The following is a 12833-nucleotide window of genomic DNA, read 5'->3' on the forward strand; positions in this document are numbered from 1 at the left end:
ATGGCCCCTAAGAAGAAGAATGTGAAGAAGAACAAAGCAGATATCAATGAAATGACTATCATTGTGGAAGATGGCCCCCTCAGTAAACTAAATGGCTTGAATGGACTCTTGGATGGAGGAAATGGTTTCAGCTGCATCTCATCTGAAGTTTCTGACCCATTATATAGCCCAAATCTCTTGGAAGGTCTAAGCAGAATGCGACAAGAAAATTTTCTCTGTGACTTGACTATCAGTACCAAAACCAAATCCTTCAGTGTTCATAAGGTAGTGATGGCTTCAAGCAGTGACTACTTTCACAACATCTTAAAAAAAGATCCATCCACTCAGAGAGTAGACCTCAACGACGTATCCCCATTGGGTCTAGCTACTGTTATCACCTATGCTTACACTGGAAAACTTACTCTCTCACTTTATACAATAGGTAGTATTATTTCCACAGCAATTTATCTACAGATTCACACCCTTGTAAAGATGTGCTGTGATTTTCTAATCCAAGAAATCAGTGTTGAGAATTGTATGTACGTTGCCAATATTGCAGAAACATACGGACTAAAAACAACCAAGGAAGCAGCACACAAATTTATTAGAGACAACTTCATTGAATTTTCAGAAACGGATCAGTTCTTAAAACTTACTTTTGATCAGATTAATGAACTTCTTGCAGATGATGACTTGCAGTTGCCTTCTGAAATTGTTGCATTCCAGATTGCAATAAAATGGCTGGAATTTGACCAAAAAAGAGTAAAATTTGCTGCCGATCTCTTAGGTAACATCCGTTTTGGTACCATCTCAGCCCAAGACCTTGTCAATTATGTTCAAACCGTACCAAGAATGATGCAAGATGCAGACTGCCATAAGCTCCTAGTGGATGCCATGAACTATCATTTGCTTCCCTACCACCAGAATACACTGCAGTCCAGAAGAACAAGGATCCGTGGAGGTTTCAGAGTCTTAGTTACTGTTGGGGGACGCCCTGCTCTAACAGAAAAGTCTCTTAGCAGAGACATCTTATACAGAGATCCTGAAAACGGATGGAAGAAGCTGAGTGAAATGCCTGCTAAAAGTTTTAATCAATGTGTGACGGTGATGGATGGATTTCTCTATGTGGCCGGTGGGGAAGACCAGAATGATGCCAGGAACCAAGCCAAGCATGCAGTCAGCAATTTCTGCAGGTAACTGGTTATTTATTTAAAAGGGATGGACAGATTGATTCCACACAATGCCAGTAGATAGACCAAGCTGGTTTGTGACGTGCAGCATGAACCGCTCAGATAAATAAAAAGGGAACAGGGTTGGGGAGGTATGGATGCTATTCTATATTAAAGTTTGCATGAACAGAAATATGCATCTGAAGTTATGCAAAAACTTCACCACGGTTACACATGCACAATGAGAAGTGAGGAAAACCAAGAAAACTTAGTCCAAGTGGAGGAAATAAATAGGAACACAAATAAGAGGTTCCGGGATGTTCTAAGGTACCATTAAAATGCACCAAATCAGACAAGGTGAGACTTTTTAAATTGCAAGAGCTTCTGATGCCTCACAGAAAGTTCTGAAAAACACCTTTTAGGTATTATAATCTTGAATTTCTATGCACCATCCACCATATTTTCAACAGCTTTTATACTGCATTTCATATCCTTTAGCTTATTTATCAAGAGTTTAGAAACAATGTCACTGTCTCTTGAAGGCTATATTTCTCTTCTACAATGAACTCCACTTCTGAAATATTACAGTTCCTATCTATAGTCATTCAAGGACTGCAGTGGTGAAAGCAAGGTCAGAAGGCTAACATGCAGTAGTCAGATGGGTGATACTGGTTTTTAAATAGTTCAGCCTAAAAGCTGACAGCACAACATAGCTTGAAGCAAAGGCTGGAAGTGAGACAACTCAGCTTTTTATCTACAGACTATGGACATGCAATGGCAATACGCAGCCATGGTCCTACCAGTGCTTCCTTTCCTGCTCCCAGAAGGAACACTCAGCTAACTTCTGAAGACATCAACCAACATGCAAAGTTAATGAATAAGGAATATTCTCTAGATCATTTTTATTGTGTAATCTACTTTGTCAGAAAAATATCTCATGTAAAGGAAATTATGCTGTTGCTCTCCCAATCTTCTGCTTTTAAGCTATGCCTCACATTCGCACAAGGAGCTGTGTACTCAGTGCGCACCTTGGTGGTGGGGAGGAGGTGGGAGAATCCTTATGGTCCACAGCTGAACGGGGTCTGCTCCCTGTTCTGCCATTAACCTCGAGCATGTCAAGTTGCGTCAGTATGTCTGTGGGCTTGCTTTCAGAGCTGCAGATGACAATACGGTATGACAGCTAACTATTATTATTTACTTTCCCATAGTCTTTTTCACATGTGATGCTCTGGTCGCCACAGCATGCAACAGGAGAAACGTATGGGCCTGCTAACGTTCCTCACTCAGCTCCATCAGGAGTCATAATTTGCTATGTCCTATTTCAGAATTGCTCATTTAAATGTCAAGAACAGAGAACGTTATTTCAGATAGGTATGGTGTTAGGAACCAAAGATGTTCTTTCCACATAATTCTTACACCATATGAGTGGCAGGGAAAGACTACTTACCATTTAGAAAGTACTAAAAAGATGGAAGCATAAATCAACACCTAACACTTTTTAAAACTCTTTGAGTAAATTTTGACATCTTTGCTGTAGGTGTAAATTGCAAAGAAACTTATAAAATTTCTATTGTATGTTGAAAGTATCTCTTGCCAATATTCTAATGAGGTTATACAAAATCAAATTACAGAAAAAGAGTCAGATTTACTTTATTGAAATAATGCCAGGTTTGAATGATACAAACACATTTTTTCTGCAATCAAAAACTAAATTTATTTGGAAGTCTAGCCAGGAATACCAGTTTCATTCTACTGACTTCTGATGGGCTAAATAAATAACTAAAATTTTAGCAACTCCGCAGCTGCAGCAGTAGTGGGACAGAGACAGAACTGTAGAATTCAGCAGGGCAGTATGTGAGACAGTTACCCTCTTTTTTTAATGCTTTCAGATACGATCCTCGTTTCAACACCTGGATTCACCTGGCAAACATGAACCAGCGGCGCACCCACTTTAGCCTGAATGTGTTCAATGGCCTCCTTTTTGCAGTGGGTGGTCGCAACTCTGAGGGGTGCCTCTCCTCGGTTGAATGCTATGTGCCTGCAACGAACCAGTGGCAGATGAAGGCACCCCTGGAGGTGCCCAGGTGCTGCCACGCCAGTGCAGTGGTGGATGGTCGGATCCTGGTCACAGGAGGTTACATTAACAACGCTTACTCTCGCTCGGTGTGCATGTACGACCCCAGCAAAGATAGCTGGCAGGATAAGTCTAGCCTCAGCACCCCAAGGGGGTGGCACTGCGCAGTGTCCCTTCTGGAGAGGGTCTACGTCATGGGTGGGTCTCAGCTGGGGGGGCGAGCCGAAAGGGTCGACGTTCTCCCCGTGGAATGTTACAGTCCTTACACGGGGCAATGGAGTTACGTGGCGCCGCTTCAAACCGGAGTTAGTACGGCTGGCGCCTCCACCCTTAACGGGAAAATTTACTTAGTGGGTGGCTGGAATGAAATAGAGAAAAAATATAAGAAGTGCATTCAGTGCTATAACCCGGATCTCAATGAATGGACAGAGGAAGATGAGCTGCCTGAGGCCACTGTGGGCGTATCCTGTTGTACGATATCCATGCCCAACACCAAGACGAGGGAGTCCAGGGCCAGCTCAGTCTCTTCTGTCCCAGTCAGCATTTAAATATGGGTCTAACCAGCAATAAGTAAAAATGTTTACCAGCACAGCAGTATAATTAACCCTTTAAGTAGCATTTTTGTGCTTATATGGAAAAAAGTCATTGGCTTTGCAACACTTTTAACAGTGCAAATTGGCCAGTTTTCATGATCTTTAATACAGGTGGTGCGAAACAGCATATTAGGGATAAGATGAATTTTCTTAGCAGGAAGAGAGACTTAACCCGTAACAGCAGAATTTCATTCTCTTCCTGACTTTGCCACTGACTTACTGTACTATCTGTGGCAAATCATTACTTTCTTTGTGCCTTGGTTTCCTTACCTGTAAAATAGAGACAAACTTGCTTCAGAAGATTGTTGTGAGGCTTTTTTAATACTGAGTTTTAAATGCTTTCAGAACCCAAAATGAAAGTCAAATATTGCTAGTAATAAATCTCAACATACATCAGAAACGTGCTATGTCATCATAAAATTGATCAGGTTTGTTCTTTTCTAAGCATTTTCTATTTTGACAAACAGAAGGCAAAAAACCCCAACCCCCCCAAAATATAGCATATAGCGTGTGCAAACTTTCCTTTTGGGGCAGTGCTATTCACAGAAAATTTCTCAAAACATTTTCTCCTTCAGAAGTTTGAAAGAGATCCCTACCTTCTGCCATGAAACCCTTTAATTCTCATATCTAATGCTGTGACATGGCTTTCAAGACCTGAATCCACAAAAAACCTTAGCTCCTGTAAGCATTATGGGCCAGCCCCATGGCCTGCCTTGGGTGCCAGGTTTCTCTCCTGACCTCCATGTGTACACCAAGGAGCAGACCACCACCCCATCCTCCTCTTCACACCAGGGAGACTCTGCTGTCACTCCAGGTGCAAGGCATGAAGGCCAGTCAGTATGTATCCTCCTGTTCCTACTCTTCCCATCTGTGTAGGAATGTACATCCAGGTTATCTTCTTGTTCAAGAAGGTCCTCACCAATGCAAGGAACCAGCAGCTGCCGCAGCAGGGCCAAAATCTGGAAGCTGAATTTATGCCAGGAGGCACCAAGGGCTAATGGTGTCTAAGAGTGGAGATGCACAGAGCATCCCTCCTACTCAGCATTATTCTGACAAATTCCCAGTTGACTGAGGAATGAAGACAGAATAAAGACTGCAGGATCTGCCTTTAAGAGTAGGGTATATGTGTGGAAAATGGTAAATCATGGGAAAACTGGATGAAATTGAAGAGACTTTCCTTAATAGTACCAAAGAGATACCTTAACACCTTTCTTACCAGGTGCAGGCAGAACATCACCCAAAGTAACCTTTTCCTGCGCATACCATTATGTATCTCCTTTTGAAGCCTTCATTACAGCCCTATATATGGAGCCTTTATTCACGTTTTTCGAAAGGCTAGACTAATGCTGTGCCTGTTGAAGTCTGTGAAGTTTTCTCAGTGGGTAGAGTGAAATCTTTGCTCAACTTAGATTACCTTCCAAGAACTTTTCTTCCTAATTTCAGCATGCAGTGAGGGAATTAAGCATGAAACCTAATCCTATTCCCTTAGCCAAAGGGATATGCAACCCATAATGTCCCCTGAGAATTTGATCCCAAAGGACTGCTGTCAGCACAGAATGCCTACACCCTTCTGTTGGGGAAGGAAAGAAGCAATACAAGGAACTAAAGTGATTTAATATAACCAAAAGGGTAGAAGTTCACTCACCTTAACCATTTCATAGAGGCTTCACATGCAGTTTCCCCAGATTATCATTGACGCCTCCAGGCTCCGGTGCCAATGAGAAGGCATGCTCTTAGCAATGTTTACAAGGCATCCACATTTTTTATCTCATTTGCAAAAGGGGAATGCTATAAAATTGTAAGTGCAGATATTGTTGAAGCAAGCATTTTCAGGACTTACGCTCTGCTCTTTGTAGCTTTGTTGCAGCTACATATTGAGCATCAGCATGAGCGTGACACGGTATTAGAGATGAAGTAATTCACTCTGTCAGTTGGGATTAAACTCCATGGTACTCAGTCCTGTTTTCCAGTTCTAACTTACAGTTCTTGTCTGCATCCTGACTACACATTTTTAAATCCCAAATTCTATTTTTGAGTGCTGCATGTTATTAGAATATACTGCAGAACATACTGCAATGGCTTTTGGTCAAAGTAACACTGTCATGTAGGTCTGATTAATTTAATTAGCATACAGTTATCCTTTTTCCTGTTTCATTCAAATGAATAATAATTCAAATACACAGTCACAGAACAAAACATGGAATTGTGTAACAGAGTAAGATTATTTTGTTTTAAATTTGAAAATACTGTTCTTGCCCATTCCAGTCACCAAAAGCATTCTTGTGGATGAGAGCAAAATTTCTCTTTTCCCAAAGAAGTCATGACCATGTGTTCCATATGAAAGTATTTAAAAAGCTCTTTGAAAAATCCATCTGCTCCAATAATTTTTTTTGTAAAATTTTAATAGTATTAGATGAAGTTGATTATCCACCACCAGTCCAATGAAGACACACATACACATATTCAATTATAGGTGTATACACACTCCAGTTATTTAGCGTTTCTAAGGTACCCATAAGATGGTATTTAGGAATTGAAGAAGCAACCATTTTGGCCTCAGACAGACATTGGATGAAATTCTGTCATATGCAAGTGTCTCTTGTCCCCTTTGGGAACTGAGTTCCAAAATGCTATGAGAAATCAGACGTTGCTGCACGCTTTCCTCTTTGTGAGCCAACACTTCCTATACATCAACAACCATCTTCTGTTTTCGAGTAGAAAGGTATTTGTGAACAATGGGCTAAGTGCAATGAAACTACTCTCTTACTACTTAAAGGGTTAAATACTTTGGGGGCCAAATCCTTTTCATCTTACTCACAAAGAAGTTCCATTGACTTCACTGGGACTACTGAATAAGATGTACAGGATTTTGAACTCTTGGCCAAATTCTGGCAGAACAGTAGATATAGATGCCTGCCAAAACTGTCATACCCCGCAGGAAGACTGCTCCTCAGCCTCCACTGCCCTTGGCCACGACAAGTCCGTAAAGACGTGCCCTAGGACGGAATGCAAGCACCATTGGCCATGTGCTCCTTCTGTAGCACAAATTAGGTACGTACTTCAGGCCAAAAATTTTAGGTAGATTAACAAATGGTACTGTTATCAGTAGCCACTTCAGTGTGGCTTTATATTATTTTCTCTAAACATCTGTTTAGGCTTCAACTGCGCATTGAGCCAGGATTTGGCCCTTAATATGTGACAATATGAGCTGGACTTAATATTATTTTGATCATACCAATGTACTGAGCTATTTGTGACATTTTTATGTACAATCTTGTTTTGGTAGAACTGTGAAAAATGGTTTGTATGTTGTGTTTTATGGGACGGTGTTCTTTCATTGTCCGGTACCGTATTTTCAGTCCCCAGATGTTCAATAACATCTCATCTGGACTTGAAATATTGTATATCCCAAAAAGAAATTTTAAAATGCAGTTTAGGAAGTACTGTATATGGTAATATTAAGTAGAGCAGAGGGCTTCCAGCTGTATGAGATGCAGATTGTTAAACCACTACAGGGATCTTCTTTAATGCTATACTAGTAGTAAAAAAAAAAAATATATATATGCTGTTATCTTCAAAATTCCTTATGCCCATGCATTTTATAGTCAATAACATCTGTGCTTCCAAGGAATTCAAATCTGAAAATAAGCTTTCTTCAGTCTGTGAGTGAAAGAGCTTGAAAATGTTTTGTTTTCTTGTTTATTCATGCTTGCGTAAGTGCATGGGAGAGTGTGTTACAGGGTTGTGAGGGAGGAATTTACTGTTGGAAAGTTATGCTGAAAGGAAGATTTTGTGCTTAGTTCTTAATCAAGATGAGATCATGATCATTTAATATCTTCCTGAAGTTAACCCGCAAGATCATCTGTGGATCGGTCAAGAGTTCAATAAGCAAGTGCCAACTTCTAGCTGGTCAAAAGGGGAAACAGACAAAATTAGCATCATCCAAAACTATGAGGTGTTGAAAAGTGTTTTGTGTTGAGAATTTTAAATGGCAGTTCTTGCAGGAAAAAGTACATGATGAACAAAATGACTGAATAAGACCCTGTTTTATATTATCCTGAAACTTAGATTAGTTGATCCTACAGTTTTAACTCTTTCCAAACCCATGCTGGGCTTAGGGGGAGTTTTTCACTGGTAACAGCTGGATTTGCTAATTCTAGTTGCAAACCCAACAGTCAAACAAATAGTTGTATGAGCATGCGTACCTTCTTGAATTCAGTGGGATTTCTCCTATATACAATTATTCTCATGTGCTTATGTTTGGAAAATTTAAATACGAAAACTAAATCCACGGGTAGACAAGTACCAATGTCCAGTGAAAGCCAACACGGAGGTATTAGGCTGATCCTCAGTATCACCATTCAACTACCCACTTACCATGCAGACACATGAAATTTTTTAGAGACTAGATTTCCCCGTAAGGATTATTTCCTTTGGGATGGCTGCTTAATGAAATCCTCTGTATGCTCCAAGGGCTTTTGTGCAACACAGGATGGGAGATGCAAGCAGCTCCAGACAGTGGAAAGGGAAAGATGGAGCCCCTTAGCACGGTCAGTAGGCTAAGATTTTGTTCCCATTTCTCAATGATATTTGAGAAATACGTGCTGGAAGCAAGCACCTACTTCAACATACACATTTCCATAAGCAGCCTTTCTTTATGTTACCTAACTGAGGTAGTCCAGCCTTTCTTATGAAAAGCAAGACTAAATTTTCAATTGCCTGTAACTTGAATTCTCAGTTGAATTGAATTTTCAATCCATTTTAACCCAGTTTACCCAAGCTGGCAGATCTTTTTCAAATTCTGAATCTACCTGCTTGGAGAAGGCAGTCGAAGCCAATAGTCATACTATAGTCTCCTGACCTTTTTGCAATGAATCTTCTCATCCTTTTGTTAAAGACCTGCTTTGTATAAGTAATCAAAAACATTATACTGCACAGATTTGTAGTTTGACTCCTCCATGCAGGAGGAGGATCTCTTGTCCCTTTTATTTTCTCTTTTCTTGTCCATAACTGAATGACTTATGGGGCACCAAAGAAGATGCACAGATGCAAACAGTACATAAAAGCTCATCTGTGAATCTAATTCAAAAAAATCTCATCACTGGTGGCCACAATAAAGAAAAGGACACATGCTGCAATGCCTGTTGGAAAAAAAGGGGTAAAAAACTAGTCGCTGGTGCTCATTCGCAAGTGTGGCACTGCTCAGATCTCTGTTCCCAGAAGTTCCCTAAAGAATAAAGGAAAATACATGCAATTCTATATAGCTTGTGTGAGAGAGTCAGTTAATATCAGATGAGTTTTGCCATGCAAAAGGCTAGTATGAGTTCGTTGTTGTCTCAATGAAAATTAAAGTTTCAATAAAAACGTAGACAATTAGTAAATTTATGAGGAATACAGAGTCGATTTCTGTTGGTAAGAATGGGAACACACACATTTAGATACACTGGATGTTACACTAGTTGCTGCCTTGGCAGTTTTGTTGTCAACAAGAAAAGTTAAAAATATAACTTATTTGTGTAAAGCATTTCCCTGGCTTATAAGTGTTAGACATACTGCTTATACAAATAGGTTTTCTAATTATACACTTTAAGGATGGACTGTGATAACACAAGGGAACATATTTTAACAGAAAAAATCTGTAAGTAAGTGTAATGTGAGAATGTTACTACTTAAAAATGAAAATTTGTAGTGCAGCAGTTGTTGTTGAGAGGAATAACAGCATGTTGGTATTTTTCATTGTATGCCTTAAATAAAACTGTCGACACACAATGCAAACAAATTATTCTTATTGTAAAATCAGTTGGAAACTGCGAGACTCTTTCTGACAAATGCCTGGTTGCAGCTGAAATATGCTTTGTTTTCTGAGCCCCGTGCTGATCCTTGCTTTCATATCAGTTAACTGGAATGTTTGTTACACCCGGGCTGTCAAACCACCTTCACAATAAGCTACACAGTGTGACACTGGAGCCACTTTTATCTTTTTCCTTTTATTACAAGGGCAACAACTTGTTTTTTTAACAATGAATTTCACAGTCATTTGTCATAATCAAAATGCCTAACAAGAAATAACGATAGATCAGATGTCTGATCAGCAACTTAACATGTTTTCATTTGGATTGTATGAGTAACATTATCAGAAATAAAAACATCTAAGTTTCAAGGAAAAAAAAAATTAGTCCGAATTCTGAAGAGCAATTAAGTTGTGCCACAGATGAGAGGGTTTGAAGCACCAAAAAGTATTCCCTGCGTTTTGACACCAAGGGGTTGGTTCGAAGCATGATGTGGCATTTGGCAGATGTCATGACCTGAAGGGTTACCCGTCCTGCGGTTGTGTAGAGAGAGTGACCGTGGGTTCCCTTTTCCTAGTAAGGAAAACTTATCAACAATATAACATCAGTTATACTTATGATAGATTACCTATATGAATATATATCATATTGATATGAAGCAAATTAGACAGACTTCAGAAGAAGCCAAACCATCCCAAAAGGGAGGAGAAAAACGATCCCAGGGGGGACACCCAACCAGCCCAAAAGAGGGGAGGACAGACCCAAACAGTAAGATAACAGACGGAGTCTCCCTTGAAAGCAGATCTCCATCACAGAGTCTGGAGTCAGCTGGGCATCCCCACTGAGAGTCCAAGAGCTCGTGGAAAGTTCATGTGGGATTCATCTGGGAAGTTCTCAAAGAGAGAGGCTCCATGTTGAATAAAAATTAAGTCCTTTTTCTAACAGAAACGTAAGAGGATGTAGGACATCCTACTTTGAGCAGCCAATAGATGCTGCTAATTTCTATTTTTCACTTGTAACAGCCAATAGGTGATGCTGTTTTCTGCTCTTTCAGAGCAATTTTATGTTTCCAGGCTGTTTTCCACCTTCTCAGGTAATAATTTGCCATTACAGTCCCTTGGTTTTGCCTTATCAGTGGTATCTCAGGATGTCTCTGGTTTCTAGGTCCCCGGCTGCACTTTTCAAGGATGCTTGTGGTTCCCAGGCCTAGTCCCTAGGCTTGCAGTCCCAGCCTGGCAAGTCTTTCTCTGTCCGTATTTTTCAGCAGACAATTTCTTCTGTTGAGTAATGTTCCCTTTCTAACCAGCCGCCTTTATGGCTGCTGACAGCCAGGTGAGCCAAGGCAGCCAGGTGAGCCTGCTGGCCATGAACCAGGACCCATGCACACCTAGAGCAGCAGCTGGGCTCCCTTGGTCTCCTGCCAAGGCTAGTAGCACACGAGTCCTGACTTCATGGAGGGACTAAAGCCGATGTGGCATTGCTATGTCCTTGCCACAGAAAGGCTAAACAACGTGCTACTGGCATACGTCATTGCTAGATGACTTCTTCCTGAAGCCAGGGAGGGAAACAGGGAAGAAATGTTAAATTTCCAACCAAATCTTCTACAGCAACACAACTACCCGTGATCTCTTATCGAGAGCAGATAGTAAAATGATCATTGAGGGCTTATCTGTAAAGAAAAAGAGAGAAACTAACAGAGTATTACAACAATTTAGGACCTGTCTCTGAACTGGCAGGCCCTTCATCTTCTGGTTATAATCTCCAAAATAGTCCAAGTAGTTGGGGTGGAAAGAATAATGTTAAGTAATGTTAAAATAAAGAATAAAAAAGTAAAGAATAACGTATATCATTGCTGGGACCTGAAGTAGAGCAGATCAAAATTCAGGGATGATTTTGAGGAAGCAAAAGGGATGATTTTGCTTCAAAATTTAGGGATGGTTTTGAAGAGTCAAGCCATGAATCTGTGTGGTAAAAACTGCTAAAAAGACAGAACTTACAATTAGACTATGATACGAAAGAAAAAAGATTTTAAGCAAGTCTTGACAAATGCATTATTTGCCAGCATCACTAGTAACTAAAAAAAATGGATTAAAGTAAAAATTAGCTGCATCCTTTATCTCTTATGGTATTTGCCTTGTTACTTAAGGGTCTGAGAAAACTTATTTTCCTATATTGCAGATACATTTCAGAGCTTATTATATCATCGTTTTCCTTGAAAAACAGTTAAATAGTATGAGTGAAATATTCACTTAGTGAAAGCTGATTTCCCCTAAATTATCCATAATTTAGCTGTAAGTCTTGCATAGATTTATGGTGTCCACTATACCAACTTAAACCCAATATGTAGAGACCTATAAATTGGTATGTTTCTTCTCTCTGTGAAATGCTCACAAGGTAAATACAACCCAAGCCTATGGCAATGTATTTTGTTTCATCTGAAGGACACCGTGTATTCCTTAAGTAGAATCCCCATGTAGTGACACGAGAATAGCTGTAGAGATCAGTAGAGTCAGAATTTTGCTGAAGTTAATTAGAAACAGCCAAATCGAACAGATTGCTTTTATTTTGTGTTATTTATGTATGGGATTATTCTGAGCCAAACAGGGAGTTTGTTGAAGTTACTTATCAAAACAAAAATTCAGAATAGAAGTCTTGCAGTCTGTAACTCATGTTCTTATCACTTAAACCGGCCACAGAACAAATCACGACTTCTCATTCTATGTACGGTAATGCCATACAGTGCAAACGGTTATATGTGGGGAATATATAGGGCCACAAAAACAATCAGAGGGATGGAACACCTCTGCTATGAGGAAAGGCTGAAAGAGTTGGGGTTGTTCAGCCTGGAGAAGAGAAGGCTGCGGGGAGACCTTATTGTGGCCTTTCAGTACTTAAAGGGGGCCTACAAGAAAGATGGGGACAGACTTTTTAGCCAGGCCTGCTGCGACAGGACAAGGGGTAATGGTTTTAAACTAAAAGAGGGTAGATTCAGACTAGATACAAGGAAGAAATTCTTTACAATGAGGGTGGTGAAACACTGGAACAGGTTGCCCAGAGAGGTGGTAGATGCCCCATACTTGGAAACATTCAAGGCCAGGCTGGATGGGGCTCTGAGCAACCTGATCTGGTTGTAGATGTCCCTGCCTATGGCAGGGGGGTTGGACTAGATGACCTTTAAAGGTCCCTTCCATCCCAAAGCATGCTATGATTCTCTATCTTCAATAAAGCA

General features: G+C 40.2%; 1 protein-coding gene across 1 annotated transcript; it reads left to right on the top strand.

Annotated features, from left to right (window-relative positions):
- Positions 1–3770, top strand: KLHL31 (kelch like family member 31; the record flags this gene model as incomplete). Its single annotated transcript, XM_082305990.1, has 2 exons — positions 1–1172; positions 3038–3770. 2 exons carry the CDS (start codon positions 1–3, stop codon positions 3768–3770), a joined length of 1905 nt encoding a protein of 634 aa, XP_082162116.1.
- Between the last annotated feature and the right edge of the window lie 9063 nt (positions 3771–12833).

Source organism: Platalea leucorodia (assembly GCF_965183815.1).
Source record: "Platalea leucorodia genome assembly, chromosome: 3".
Lineage (NCBI taxonomy): Eukaryota > Metazoa > Chordata > Aves > Pelecaniformes > Threskiornithidae > Platalea > Platalea leucorodia.